Genomic DNA, 16,205 nt, shown 5'->3' with positions numbered 1-16,205 from the left:
GACGTCTTCTCGCCGAATCTCACCGGAGCCTAATTGACCCCGGTGGTACCAGGCGCCCCGAAAAGTCAGATAGCGGGTTGGTGCGGGGCTTAAGTCTTTGATCTTCGGTAGAGGCCGAGGAAGCATTCTCTAAACATGATGTTCGTGTATGCGCCCGTGTCAATCGGACACCTCTTGACCAGTGGTTGGATATGTCTAAATTGACTACGAGCGGTCGGCGCGTGGGGCGATGACCCCTTCGTAGTCCTTTCTACCAATAGTCATGTCGGGGATGCTTGCGGAGGGGATCCCGAGTTGGGCACAAAGTTGATGGCCCGATCATGCTCGTTTAGGTGTCGTTTGTGCCCATGAGCGGACCCCGTTCTCGTTGCCCCGATGACAACGTGAATCACTCCTATCCGTTCGAAACGGACTTTTTATCTGAATCGCCGCGTCGGTCTTTTGGCCTTTTGCGACGTACTTGCCGAGGCTTCCTTCCGGATCGGTTCCTCTATGGCATTCTTCGGATGGCGGCGATCGTTGGTTAAATGGCCGGTGTGGCCGTGGTACTCACAGGCTCGTGTCACCGTCACTTTTTGGCTTGGGGGTCTCTCCCACTTCGGCCCTCGTTTTGCTCGGGCGAAGACCTCGGGGGCGATACGACGAGGGGGTTTTTTCACTATACCGCCTGCGGTGGTACGTTCCCGAATTCCACCCGCGCCCCGAGTCTTGCTTGCCGGTCGGATCTGTCCGACCGTGATCTGTTATTCTCACGGCGTTTTCCGTCGGACCGCGAACCGTTGTTGTCGCGGCGTTCTTCGTCCTGGCCGTCTGCCGGTGACTCCTCTTTCGAGTGCTCGGCTTGCTTGGGATCTACCCGTCTTGTGATAGTCTTCTACCTTGATGGCCTGGTCGGCCGCTTCCCGGCGGCGTCCCGCCTGAGCCTCCGCTCTTGATGAGCTCGTTTTTAAGGCTCCCCTCGGGAGGCCCTTCATCGGGCCGCAAGGCCGCGGCTCGGGATTAATTTCTCGAATCTGCTGGACCTTTCCATCAAACCTCTTCACGTAGCCGGAGAGACTCGCCCCCCGTCCGATAGTTAGGAGGTCGGAGGTCTCTACGGCCCTTCTCTTATTGCGAGTCTTGGGTTAGGAAAGCGCCCTTCAGGTCGGCGTAGTAGTACACCGAGCCATCGGGAAGCCCTTTGTACCGGCTCCGAGCCATCCCACGCGGGGTTGTTGGGAAAATTCGGCACTGGACCTCGTCGGGCTGCTCCCCATACCGACATGTAAGACTCGAAAGCCTCGGCGTGGTCGGTGGATCGCTATCCCCCCTTGTATGATAGGGGTGGCGCTTTTAGCTTGTTTGGCACCGGGACTTCTAGGACGTAGGCGTTGAGGGGTTGCTTGACCACGTGTTGAATGACACGTGGCGATCGGCTCCTCGCATCCCTATCCTGGCTTCTCCCCTCGTAGCGGGAGGGGCTCCTTCTTCGACTATGACTCCTTCTCCAACTCTGCCGAGTCGGACTCCTCCGCCCCTTTGGGGTATGCCTCGTTCGTGTGGCGGGGACGCTGTCCTTCCGCGAGTGCGGGAAGGACTTAGGTCTACCGCGCCCACTTTGGGCTCCCCCGGCGTCTTGACCGGGTCAACTTCTCCTAGTGCTCCGTTCGATTTCTCGAGTCACGTTTTGGGCCCTGGTCTCCGGGTGGTTTCCGCCGCTCTTGTCGGTGTGACAAAGTGTGAGCAGACGCATTGCTAATTAGGTCCGGACCATTTTCGCTTTCTTTATGTCAACCACATGTCCCATGATGGTGACTGGTTGGGTCGGCAGCGGCGTATCTCTGTATTATCGGCATCCCGAACTCCGGTTGGATTACTCCGCCGGTGGAGGGTCGCTCGACTCGAGGAATTGTTGAAGGTATCATCCGGGTGGAGGGGCTCGTCGGTTACGAACACCTCTTCTTTGTTTCGACATTTTCTTAGCTTTTTGGGTGGGTTTTTGTGTGTTTTTTTTTGTTTTGTTTTGGGAATGAATGTGACTAGCTTCTAGTGTCTTTCCCCACGATTTGGCGCCAATTGTTCCTGGTGTAATTCCCGGAGCGGTGATTAGTTACCACCCGTGGCTTGTAGAATAATGCCTTGAGCTGAATCCTTCTTGCCCTATCGTCCCACTCGGCCTCTCTGCGCAAAGAATGAACGAACCGAGGGCTTGGCTTGTGTGCCAGCGTACTCACTCCGACGCTCAAGTCGAAAACTTAAAGGATTAAGCTGTGTTACTTGGCTAGATGCGTATTGTAGAGAGATAAGGGAGATATTACCAGATGAATAGTGTATTTAGGTTATAATTCTGAGGTCCTTTCCTCAATGAAGGTTGAGGAGTATTTATAGACTTTCATCTTTTGTCACGTAGTGGCCAAGTGGCCAAGTGGCTAGCAGGTGGAAAGACTGATCTACCCCTCGGCCGAGGGACCTATGGCAGGCCGGCGGACAATGTTGACTCGCCGCCGAGGGGTCTTGGATATGAGTACGCGGATGTGTGTCCCTACCGGCGGTTGTCACGCCGAGACCCGGTGGCAGGCCGATGGGATGCATCGGCTAGGCTATCTAAGTCGTTGACTTGCTGTGGATATCTTTGACCTTGCTCAGTGTGTTGACTTGGTCAGCGGTGCAGAATATGCCCCATCAAATAGATTTACACATTAGTGAGCAATATAATTAAAATATCACAAGTGTGCAAATCTAGAGCGACTTTCCTACAATATATATAGGCAGGAAAAGAGGCTTCGGAAAATAAATGACATCTTGGAGTAACCAATTCACGTTAAAGGCGCCCATAGTCTAATGCTTTACCCCCAACTAAAAAAGAAAAAAAAAACTCTAGCTCTTCATTCCGTATGCGTTTTGTTCTTCTCTGGATCTTTCATTATTTGCACTCTTGTAGTCTCTAGGTACCCTATAATTATCCTCTGTAAGCCATGTTTGCCAATTGTTCGATGAACCCGATGGCTCTCCTACCATACATACACCAAACCAAAAATGAATTAGTACTGCATTAATCTAGGAAGGAAAAAAAAATCTAAAGAAAAAGTACGTCTCACTATAGTAAACATTCATATGTTAAAAGTACAGAGAATTAGAAACTTGTAGAGAGATACTAATACATACCTATAATAAACTGGAACAAAATTTTGTTTCCTGGCCAAAGAAGAATTTATTTAAATCCCTTGGAACCAGAATCAATTATTCTAACAAGATAAACTGATGATATTTCTTTCCTATGAATGGGAAGTCAACTTGTTTGAACATGACTAATTATATCTCGTATCTGAGTAAAAAAATGAAATTTGGCCTTACCAAGTGGTATGTATTGACCCGTCTTAAGCTTAAGACGGATAGTACTGTCTTAAGAAAGACTTACTGAAAAACCAGCACAAATCTGCCCACACAAAGTAAATGACTACTTCAAGACAAGCAAAAATGAGACCTCTAGCCTATATTCCGACCAGAACTTATCGAAGATTGCTGGATGTTAAGTTTTAAGTTTTAAGCACACGGTTAAAACCCTGAAATGCATTGTTAAGATAAGCATAGAAGAACCTTGTTGTAAGTCCGACACTAATTGCAAGAGCCAGTCGGAGGGGACTGGTTGGTGCTTGAAGTGAAATACAAATGACCAGCAACTCCTCTGCGAACTGGTAGGCTTAGTCCCAGCCTGCACTAACCTTAGCTTTCATCTTGGAATCAATCTTCTTCTATTCCAAACCCTTAGCCGTCAATACTACCTCTCTAAGCCTAACCGCCTCAAGCAGGTTAGTCCTATTAACCTTCATTGCTAGCACCCCTTCCTTCTCTTTACCACCACCATTCATACCTCCTCATTGCGGCAACTTGATTGGAATTTTAACCAAAATTAAAATCCTTTTTACCCAATTTAAATAATCTAACAATTTCACCCTCATCCTATGAGTGAAATACGATGGGATCACCTGAAACAATAAGCAAAGGAAGGGTAATACCTGAGAAGGCGTAGAGTTTGCCGAATTGGAGCCAAAAGAGAACCACTCAGGTAGAACCAACGATTTCCACTAAAAAGAAAAGTTGAACAATTTAGTAAAAGAAGACAATAATGAGGATGAAATTCAATGATTAGAATGAAATTCAAATTAGATAGATGACGAAATCAGTATGTGAAAAAGCATAGTACTGAACATTCAAAGTATAGAGACAATAATATTTCCAAACTCAAACCCGAGATGATGTGACTCGCTTTAACCCGAGTAACCGACTGACAAGTGACATCTCTAGGTCAAACTAATTCCAAGCAAAAAGTTAGTGATGAACAAGTGGAATACAAATTGGATCTGCATCCCAATGGGTAAACTGTAAGCAAGTTGTTTATTATGCTTTTAAACTTTGAACCAGAAAGAATAGTGGCTCAAAGGGTCGATATCAGTTACCACTCAGCAGTTTTTTTCCTGAGGACAGGTGATCTCGATGCTATCGCCTCCAGCCAAGGTATATCTCAGAAACCTCAAAAAACGATAATCTTAACAAACACAAATTTGTTCCTCTCCCATAGCCAGTTCAATTCCGATCCGCAACTCTGATCTCCGTATCATGAATTATTCTTCTACTCCCGTCCCAAACAGTAAACACTCACACCAAAAGGGATTAAGTACATCCAAATATGCACAAGTATTCTAGATGTGTGTGGAAAGCATTAAATAATTGAAAGGAAATTTTATGGTGGGCGTAAGAAACATATATATGGGGTACTATATTAGGCATTTTCATTACTCTAAGCAGCGAAGGGATCTCCTTGTTTATGCAATTAGCAATTCCAAGTCACAGATTGACGTCCCATTTGTAAGGATAACAAGAAGCTTGGATTCGTTAAAAAAAATTGCAAGAAAATGTTCACACAAACTGATGGTTCCTGCCACACCATTTGTTAAAGGACAGATCCAATAGCCACGCCTCTAATGACCTTTATCACGACAGAATGCGGATGAGGGAAAGAGGAGAACAAAGATAGCAAAGATATATGTAAACCGTAAAGATAAAAGTGGGTTTCAAAGCTTTCAGTAACAAGGAGTACACACATAGCCTTTGATTAAGCATGATTTAAAAACAATATTGTTCATCAATTCTCCTTAACTAAGTGTAGTTTTTGTTCCATGAAAATCAAACAGTTTTATAGCTTTTGATGAGGACCAATTCAGAATAAATGACATGTTGTACTCACTGCCATTATTTATAATTTCCGAGTATTCGATAGTGACTCAATTATACACCATCTATATAAGAACCAAATGAAAGACCCAACTAAAACCAAAAAGGGTGAGCTACTGTAATATATTTGTGAGATTTCATATCAGCTCGTGTTCCATAGTAATGAGTAGAGTAGTATATAACCCGGCACTTACAAATTGAAATCCTCAATCCATTAAATTTTACATTTGAAAATAAAGACAAAAGGACCTAGATTTTATACCCCTACACAGCGAACTATCTTAAACACAGTTAGACAAGCATACTTGATTTATTCCACAATCTTTAAAATGCACCACATATGATAATTTTAAGAAATGCCTACGTAATTTGGTACCAACTAATTGTCTATACCAATGTAGCTGTATATTATATGAGCTACCCAGTCAAAAACTTTAATATGCAACATGAATTTTGATTTAGTAAGCAAATGCAAGAGTAATAACAGGCTAAGTTACTCTGATCAAGCTGATACATACCTAAGTCGCTCCTTTTTTTCATTTTTCGGACATATCACTCTCTTCATCAAAGTTTATCATTCTTTGTCTCAACCTGTAGAAATAAATATATGAAAATTAACCAATATGGCAAAACGATATTCCTCCTCGAATTATCAATTGTTGCCCCACTTCGTACAACCATTAATTGATTTAGTAAACGAACATTCAAAGTATAGAGACAATAATATTTCCAGAAGAAAGTGAACTAACCTTCAAATCAATCGATCAGTGATGGTCCAAGTTCAAATTGAGGCGATTACAACCATTGATGATGCAAATGAACTTGCTTTGCTTCCCACTTCCATTACACAACCAACAAGCCAATGTTGTCAACCTCTCTCCACCATCATAAGCAAAGTCCCTTCCAACCTATTGTGTACAAACTCCAAAAATAAAACTTTTTGCATCAGGAAGAAAGAACCAAGCCAATCACAAATCAAAGTATAAACAAACTAAACCATTTTCTAGGAGCCTGTAGAAGGAGAAATAATGATAAGATGATTAGAAAATAAGAAATAATGAGAGATGATTAGAGATGCAGAAAAGGAGAATGAAAGAGTAGAAACTAATCAGATCTAGGAAAAAAGGAGAATGAGAGACGAAGAATCAATGGAGAGATGCAAGAGAGAAGCAATAATAAAAGAAGATTAAAGAGCAACAACAGTGCATAGACTGTTTCTCACGTGAGCCGCATGAAAGTTACTGGCCTACTGTTCACAAGCAACTAATTTTCACAACTTCAGACATTTATAAGGGTTGTAGAAATGCAGCCAATATAGACTCAAAATACGATTGTGGTAAACTTACAAACCTGAACAACTCTGCCAAGACCGAGAATACCTCGTGACGACCAGTTCCAAGATCAAGGCTAAAACCAATACTTATTACAACCATTAAAGATAGGCTATACTATATAAGTCAAAGTGTCATATAGTCAACTTTGTACGTTTTTCTGCAACTTAAGGGACCGAGACTACATGAAATATCATGGCTGCTACTTTTAGCATAAATATTTCACCTGCCAAGAATTCTCCATCTTCACCCTGTGATTAATGTCTTTCGTCCTCATTCTTTCTGTCCGAACAATCCGCCCTCAATCATCCCTGCGCAAGGCAAGAAGTAAACAGACTTTGAATGTGCATCCAACATTCTAAAGCTAGTCAATCTCCTATGGCACTGTCTCGCAAATAAAAGACATACAATGAATAGAGTTGGATTGATGTACTAATGGATAATGGAGTGGCCTCACAAAAACTATTGTGTGAGACTGTCTAGTTTGAGAACATGTATGAGAACATGTAAATTTGAAGTCTTCTGGCAATGACGGATGTGAGTCCGACACAAAATGTACTTTATATGATACAAGTATACAACGAACGATTTTGACTGATATTGGCAGACCGATAACAGTTCATAAAAACAAATTGCTGATAGGTAAAACAAATTCTATCACAAAGCTAGTGTTAAGAATTTTTTCTTCATGGATCACATTGATGGTGACAGCCACCGTACATTCTTTCTTTTTTCAACAAACAAGTAACTACATGTTGCAATGTCTTTTTTCGAGACAAAAAAAAAGTAATTATACATGCTATCCCCTAAGCACAGGAAAGAGCAGTACATGAAGTACACAACTGAGCCAACACTCAGCAGATGCAACAAGTAGGGCTGAGCAAAACCGTATATCCGATACGGTTTTGAAAACCGTATCGGGTATACGGTTTTTAAATTCACAATTTTGTCGATACGGATCCGACCCGGTTTAACCGTATACCCGGTTTTCGTATACCCGGTTTTCCCGTATATCCGGTTTTCGTATATCCGGATACGGATTTCACTTGTTTGTTGTTCAATTTATTTCATACGCGATAAAACCGGTACACCCTAACTTAAATTTAATAATAGGATACATATTAAAATAATCAAAATTTCAATATTCATTATACAAATGCATTAGGGAAAAAGAAAGTGGACAAGTTAAAGTGATTTTGGTTAAATTATTTAGTTTTTGTAAGATATTTTTGGTTTTTTTTATTTATTTTCAAAAACCGTATCAGAAACCGTATACCCGGTTTTGTTTTTGCCCGACCCGGATACGATACGGTTTTTTGAAAACCGTATCGTGTATACGGAAATCCGTATCGTATATACGGAAATTCGTTTAATTGAAACCGTATACCGTATCGTATCCGTATATTAAAACCGTTTCGTATATTTTTGCTCACCCCTAGCAACAAGTACATAAAAACGGTCCATACATAAAAGAAGATTAAAAAAAAACGATAAAGAAAAACTGAAAGATAATACTTTGCAACAGATGAGTAATTTACCGAAAACCAACGACAATATAGGGAACACCAGCAAAATATGATTGGATCTGAAAAAGTGATTTCAACAATATTTGATATCAGATGGCTGTCAGCTTATCTCAAAGACAGAAACTCAAGATTGTTGGCATAATAAAACAATAAACTAAGCTTACCCAAAATTTGAGTAACTTCTCCCTCTCATATCTTTTTTCAGTGTGATATTGCAACTGTCAATCAACAGTCCCAAGATAAGTTTTTTTCATAATAATGAGAATTAACTAATGAAGCTTCCAACCACTTCCGTTTCATTCCTTCCTACCCAGCCAAAGAAATTGGAAGACATAATGTGAAGATTTACAAAATTCCTTAATACATACCTTTCGAGATGTCTTCAAGTCCACATAAAACCTCCTTCCATCATCAGTTGAATCACAACAATCTATTTCAGCACCCACTAACAGATGATGATCGCCAAGTTGTGTTTTAATGACAGAACAATACTCAACATTAGCATCTATATGATGTATCCCCTCTCCAGTATCTCTTCTAGGATCTTCAGTGGCTAGGGACTCAAAGCAATATCCCCAATAGCATCATCAACTGGGTGTAGCCCTTCACCTTAAAATTGAAATCCTAAATCAAATAGATTAAAGCCAACGAACAATGACAAAGGAGGGTCTATAAACAAATAATTCACAGATGGTACATGGATCAAATGAAATTATACAGAAATTTAGAAACCCAACTTCATAAAGGAGACATAGAACAAACGAAATGGAACATGGATCAAATGAAATTATACAGAAATTTAGAAACCCAACTTCATAAAGGAGACATAGAACAAACGAAATTGCGACGACACTCAGAAGACGTAGATCAAGCAATCAATCAATCAGCTCTAAGAAAACGCAACACATGAACAATTAATCGTACCAATGAAGCAATCGAAATCAACAAATAGACAAAAAGAAGAAATCATCAAATGAAATCAATCAGCTATGAAAAACGCAATACATAACAATTCACCCAAATGAAAACCGGAACAATAACCAGACCACTAAATCGAATCACAAGACACAACCCCAATTAATTTCTAACCACAAACGAAATAATATACCAACAAAATTAACCACTAACCTCTGTTAAACCGGTGTGCAAATGAAACGATTAATCGTATTGTAAAAATTAATTAAAGTACGGGGAGAGAATGAAGGAAGAGGCGAGACCGAAAGGGAAGAGGTGAGCAGGAAAGAAAAGGAGAGTGAAAGATTAGGGTAGCAGGAAGAAGAACAAAGAATAAGTAAGAAATGAGGAGAGAGGGAGGTAAAGTTCAGATTGCTATTCATCACGTGAGCAGCACGAAAACTACTGCTCTACTGTTCATAAGCAACTTTTTAGAAAATTTTGGACATTTATAAGGGCTTTAGATATTTCACGGTCGATTCGTCCTTGAAAATTACGTCGAGTTCGTCTTCATTTACAAATCCCTCTTTTTTCGAGATCGTATTAGTCAACCATTACTACCTACCTTATTGTATATATAAGCATTACACATACTAACACTTCCATTACTTATTCACATTATCCTTCAACACTAAAATCAAATATTAGTATCAATGGCTCAATTCCAACAATACAAAACCATTTCTTTTACTCCTTCTAAGAGAAAGGGAAACGGGTTCACGAAAAAATGCGCTTCTTTGGTTAAGGAGCAACGTGCTAGGATTTACATTCTTCGACGATGTGCCACAATGCTTATTTGTGGGTACATTCGAGACGATGAATAAGGTTCCTACTATTGCTTGCTCAGAAATCCAAATTTTCCGAGCAAGCTATTAACTATAATAATAGTGATACACATTAACACTAACGTAACACCTAGTGGTATCTAATATCCTCTCCTTTAAAGCGATTTTTCTCCGATTTACGCCGAGTGCAAGTCATGGTTCGATTACACAAGCTTTGATACGACTCCCTTTTAGTGCCTTATCGTTTGCCATCCCACTTTTTTTTTTCCCTAATTGACAAAGTCAATTGGGTTTTCGAGCATAAGCGAAGGTTTATGGGTGCATCATATGCTTTTTTTTTGGCGAATTGGCATTTTGATGGAGAAAAAGGAACATACATCGGATGTGCTACCTCCAACTTTTTTATTTTTTGAGCATATATGTATTTTTTTTGAGCTTATAACCTCAAATTTTATTTGTTTTTGAACATATGTGTATTTTTTTGAGCATAATAAAGTTTATAAGTTAAAATTTAATATTTTTTTCGTCAAAACTCAAATTTAACTAAACTTATATGTAATGTTTTTGAGTTTTATTATAATTTTGTAGAGCTTAATGTTTAAGTGAATAAACTCATAAACTTCATAGTGAAACTCAGAAACTTTTAAACAAAACTCAAAAACTTTAAAGGCAAGAAAAACTAAAACTAAGACAAGATAAAAAAAAACTCTCTCTAAAAAAACCCTAACCTCCATCATATTATACAAGGGGCTCCCATCGATTATCAATGATCGATGGTAAGCCCCAAAATTATTTCAAATTTCAATCAATAGTATGCATATCTATTTTCTATTCAATAAAAGTCTCCATTTTGGTGATAATCGTTTTTCCGTCCCTTATTTCGGGGTTTTTCCATTTATTCGTGGGGTTAGTTTCATCAGTAATATAGTCAAGAGTAGTTCGTTGATGGTTTGCAGCGTGTTCTTTCAAAGGGTAAAAGTAATTTGTCAACGATCTTTAGAACCAGTTAGAGGTAAATTTTATCTCATAAATCAAACGAAGGATCCCCTCAAAAGCTACATGAAGATAGCGATAATAGGACGAGCCGAATTGTCAGATGCTGTTTTGAGATCCCTAGTTTATAAGAAAATTATTTTTCTTAGGTTTTCATTAGATTTGTTTTCGATTATAATTATTCTTTGTAAGTGCCGTATGACGTTCTATTAATGAATTGTTCTTTTCTCTCCAAAAAAAAAAACTCAAAAACTTTATTATAATGCTCATAAACTATAGAATGGGAGGTAATACATCAGATGTATAATCCTCTTACTGATTTTGATGCTGACGGGTTTTTGAACACATATAAATCGGATTTGCTAGGATAATTAGTATAGACCTCGTGTAATGTATGCACGGTATTTATAGAGTTTTACTTTTCAGTGTATTATTTGTAAGATTTAAATTGACAATTCATCTATTTTTCATGTTTCTCATCATTGTATTTTGATTTTAGAAATAAAAAATTAAATCGTAAGAAGTTATGAAATGAATGTTTTTTGAGAATTTTTTTTACCGAGAAATTAATGACGTTATTTTATTAATATTTACTAATAACATATTTATTTTAGCGGCAACTTTTTATCATAAATAATCAATGAATTTTTATCATAAAGTTCTTACAAAAAATTCTTTATCATAGAAAGATCGGAGATAAATTTATGCAGAATGTGAAATATTGAATGTTATAAATATTCAAATCTAAAAGATTATGCCCATTTATAGAGGGTGTTTGGTAAACGGCGGATTGAGAAATTTTCAGCATATTCAGGGCTTTTAGCATGTTTGACTCACCAATCTACTATTTTGAGTGTTTGGTAAATGGCATATTGAAAGAGTAGATTGGAGCTCAATCTCTATCGTTTTCCAATATCTCGCTCTACCCAAAGATATTCACATTAGTAGATTGTGAAATATGAATCCGTCAACAATTTACACATAGATACAACAGTCTATTAACCAAAATCTGCTAATTACCAAACACTTCTACTAAATTTGCTAATTGAAATATACTAGTCAAACCTGTTAATTCAATCTGTCATTTATAGGCGCTGTTTGGTAAACAGTATATTGGCCAAATTTTAGCATATTCAAGGCTTTTAGCATGTTTGACCAATCAATATGCTAATTTTAGTGTTTGGTAAACAGCATATTGAAACAACATATTTGGGGTCAATATCTTTGTTTTACAATATGTTTGCTTACCCCAGCATAACATATTGGTTAGCATATTGTAAAATAGGAAATTTTTCTCCATTTTACAAAGAAAACTAACAATCTACTAATCGTAATCTGCCAATTACCAAACACTCAAATCAATTCTGCTAATTATAATATGCTAGTCAAACCTTATGATAAAATCTGCCATTTATAATCTGCTTTTGCAATCTGCTTATGCTGAAATTAATCCGCTGTTTACCAAACAGGGCCATAATCTGCTTGACCAATCTGCTTCTGCTAATATCAATCTGCTGATTACCAAACAGAGCCATAATCCGTCATGTAAATACCTATAGTATATGCTAAAAATACAAAACCGTATTCTAGGAAACATGTTTTAGACGGGAAAATTTAGAGTTTCACCTATTCATTTAGTAAATACTTTTTGTTGCTTGATTGAGTTGTATACAATGCCGTGCAGCCGAAATCAGGGCCATATATCATTATGTATACATACTTTTTGTTGCTTGATTGAGTTGTATAATTGTATCCAAGAGAATATTCGAAAATTGTACTAATTTATTGAGAGTTTTTTTGTCTAATGAAGCGCGCAATTAATTGCACTAGAATAGGGGGATGAGAAATTCGAACCTAGAACCTATTGTTCACAATATCTCGGTCTTAACTTAACTAATAGACTAAGATATCTTCAATAATTCAGTAAGATAGTAAGAGCATTAAAAGGTTAATCTTGAAAAATCTAAATAAAAGCCATTCAAATATTTATATCTACTGAATTGGAGACTACGGTTACGAGGATCTAAGATACGGAAGGAAATTCTTAACTCCGTCTTGAATGCATGTGTGTATCAAGTATGGCATCAAAGGAATGTGTGTAAAATTGATAACAAAATCTTGAGATCGGAAAAAGTGAGAGATCAATTGATTGCAGAGATAAGACTTAAGGTTATGGGGATTCGCTTTCAAACAACAGATGCAGATCATAGATGGTTGCAGAGGATATGATTGAAAGGAGGGGAAGAATCAGTATATTCGAAGTGAGAAACTGAAGCAAGAGGATAATGGAAATGATGAAGGCGTCATTTGTTTTTGTTGTCGGCTATTAGGTTTTGTTGGTTTGGTCTTTTAGACCGTATTGTTAATGTGGTTGTTGTGGGCCTGTCCTACACAATCTAAAACCCGTGTATTTCTAGTTCCGATCTTAATATATTCTTACATTCTATCGAAAAAAAAAATATTTATATCTATGTCTAAAACTATCTACAAGAACAATATGTACTGTCTTGTATGTTTAAGACGTTCTTAAACAAGAATTTCACTTTAAGAGGGTTATGGAAATGGAGGAATTATCGGGGTTTTGAGAGGGTTATTGATATTGCTCCTAATACATATCATTTTTTGATGCAAAGAGTATGGGAAGTTATTCATGCAAAGGAAAGCTTAGATGTGGGGAAGGGAGAAGGTGAGCGAAAGAAAGATGGGTTGCTCCTCCGGCTAATTGGCTGACCCTTAGTATTGATGGTTCTTCAAAGGGCAATCCAGGTCCGTCGGGAGCTGGGGGGTATTTTTCGAGATTTGACGGGTAATTTAGTGGAAGCTTTTGTTGAACGTCTTGGTGAAGCGACAGTTACGCGGGCGGAGATGATGGCCTTGAGACGAGGTTTATTATTAATTGCAATGGAACGTAAAATTCCGTACCTCCTTATTCAGACGGACTCAACAACTATCATGTTATTTATGGAATCCGAATCCATGGTTTCGGCAACCCACTCCCATATGACAAATATTTGTAATCGTTCATTGAAGACTCATCTTGGCATGTTGAGATTTTCCATATTTACCGAGAAGCCAATGCGTGTGTGGATTGGTTAGCAAATGAATGAGTGAAGCAAAATTAACAGTTGGTTCGTTATGATCTTTCAAACATGTCGAGCCAGCTGTTCAAACTGGTACAGCAAGATGTAAGAGGTGTTGCTTGGCCTCGTCTAGTTCCGTCTCATTTGGTTTAGTAGTTAGATGTACTATTTATCTTCTTGTTTGTAGTGTCTTTCCTTGGGTTTTCCCGCTTCGCTTTACCAAAAAAAAACAATAAAAAAAACACAAGAATTTCTACTACACGAAAATGTTAATGAATTTTTTTTCAAAAAAAAAAAATGTTAATGAATTTGTATTAGAGATAGACCGGGTAAATGAGTTATTCGGGTCAGGTACTGGTCCGGTCACTACGGATGAAGGCATTTTTGGGTCAATAATTATCGGGTCGGTCAATTCTAGTCAAGTTCGGGTCACACTTTTTGGATCTCGCATCAGCTTTCCCGAATCTAACTAGAGAAGGAATTGGACCTTTGCTCCACCGACGTGTCAAAACCTACAAATTGCCAATTGTATCAAGAAGAAATCAACACAAATCATCAGACATCAATCAAAAAAAAAAACAAATTAAAATCATTCACATTCTTTCTGCAATTGAAAAAATCCCAAATCAAAGTGATGGACGACGATCAACAATCTTCATCTTCATCCGATCACAATACACACTGGATTAAAATCCAAGACGAGCTAAAGAAACGATTAATCGAAAACGATGAATTTACCTGGGAATTGCCATCTTCCTCATCCTCATCATGTTCAGTAAACACCAAAGAGATATTGAAGTACATAGGAGGAGTCGATATAAGTTTCGTAAAGGAAGATCCTCGTATCGCTTGTGGAACCCTCGTCGTTTTAGAAATTCCGTCTTTAAATGTCGTTTATCATGATTTTTCTCTTACTAATCTTGATATTCCGTATATTCCCGGCTTTCTCGCTTTCAGAGAGGTTCCTGTACTTTTAAAACTTATACAGAAAATGAAAGCCGATGCGCAAGCTAATCGATTTTATCCTCAGTTACTTATGGTTGACGGTAATGGTTCACTTCATCCTCGCGGTTTTGGATTAGCCTGTCATCTCGGTGTCCTGGCTGATCTTCCAACTATTGGAGTCGCGAAAAATTTACATCATGTCCAAGGCTTGAACCGTTCAAAAATAAGCGAAAATGACGAAACTGTTTTTCTGATTGGAAACGCTGGACGGACTTTAGGCGCGGCTGTGAAATCGACATTAGGTTCAGTAAAGCCGATATTTGTTTCAGTTGGTCATAGGATGTCTCTAAATACGGCTCTCAAGATTGTCGAAATGACTTGCAAGTATCGTATTCCTGAGCCTATCAGACAGGCTGATATAAGATCACGAGAGTACCTGCGCAACAACCACGTTATTGTTTCGACTACAACTCCAATTTCAGATGCCTGAAAATTGTACTGATTCAATGAGACAGAGAGTATTAAATCGTGATCAAGTTCAATCTCGACTTGTTTCTGCATTATTTTGTTTTGCTTTGAGTACGATAATTATAAAAACATGTATTAAATGATTAAATGTAACATCAAGCGTAGTTGAAAGCTGAAAATGTTGGTTGAATAATTGATACATTGCAAATTAAAACAAACCAGCAAAAGGAAACTACATATTTTTGATAACCTTAAAACAGACAGCTAGAGAAATAACTAAGCGATCCGTGGCGTAGCCTTGACTTTATCAAGCCATATTTTAAACAATCCAAACAGCCCTGGTGCAAGAAGCTTAACTGTTGTCGAAACTGCCGGACCGACAACGGGGATGAAATTTGCTAATTCGCCTACCAGAAACAATCCAGTGCCAAGTACAAAATCCCAGAACCCCATTGCAACTGTTGCAATTTGCTGCTACTGTTATATCTAAGTTGTGTTGGTAAATTGTGTATTTGTGTGTGTAGCACTCAGTCTGTAACTGTGTATATATAGTGAGAGACATGTAACAGTTTTATAGTTTCTAGGAGTAAAATTAATGGAACAAATTAATTACGTCTTCTTTTGTACAGTTGGTAATTACTGTAGTTTAAACAGCTTTTAATATCCTAGGTAATTATAAGTTGGTTACTGGGAAGTGTATAAAATGTGCCCATTCGTTTGCCTTCATAATTATAATTTCTTTTATCGCTCACTTCAACTGGCTTTTGCTATACACTGCTCACCGGTTGAGCACAAGTTCGAGTTATGTCATCATGTGAAATTCAACTCAACCCGAACGGCTTAAATGTTAGCCAATCACATTAAAATTCGTACTAATATTTTTTTTACGAAAATCCTGAGGAAACAAACATT

General features: G+C 38.4%; 1 protein-coding gene and 1 long non-coding RNA gene across 3 annotated transcripts; one reads left to right on the top strand and one right to left on the bottom strand.

The window, feature by feature from the left end:
- Positions 1 to 6,515: 6,515 nt before the first annotated feature.
- LOC141621173 (uncharacterized) lies at positions 6,516 to 9,306 on the bottom strand. Of its 2 annotated transcripts, none has more exons than XR_012532127.1 (5): positions 9,197 to 9,306; positions 8,437 to 8,692; positions 8,233 to 8,286; positions 8,081 to 8,127; positions 6,516 to 6,853 (listed from the first exon to the last, which is right to left on the bottom strand). It is a non-coding gene; the product is annotated as an uncharacterized LOC141621173 (long non-coding RNA). The 2 variants fall into 2 exon arrangements; XR_012532128.1 differs by having other exon boundaries at positions 8,437 to 8,677; positions 9,197 to 9,298.
- A 5,084-nt stretch (positions 9,307 to 14,390) lies between these two features.
- On the top strand, positions 14,391 to 15,477 carry LOC141622664 (uncharacterized). The gene has a single exon (XM_074438673.1). It carries the CDS (start codon positions 14,515 to 14,517, stop codon positions 15,313 to 15,315), a length of 801 nt encoding a protein of 266 aa, XP_074294774.1. The 5' UTR covers positions 14,391 to 14,514; the 3' UTR covers positions 15,316 to 15,477.
- The last annotated feature ends 728 nt before the right edge of the window (positions 15,478 to 16,205 follow it).

Source organism: Silene latifolia, chromosome X, assembly GCF_048544455.1.
Source record: "Silene latifolia isolate original U9 population chromosome X, ASM4854445v1, whole genome shotgun sequence".
NCBI lineage: Eukaryota > Viridiplantae > Streptophyta > Magnoliopsida > Caryophyllales > Caryophyllaceae > Silene > Silene latifolia.
This window is presented reverse-complemented; position numbering and strand designations above follow the sequence as displayed.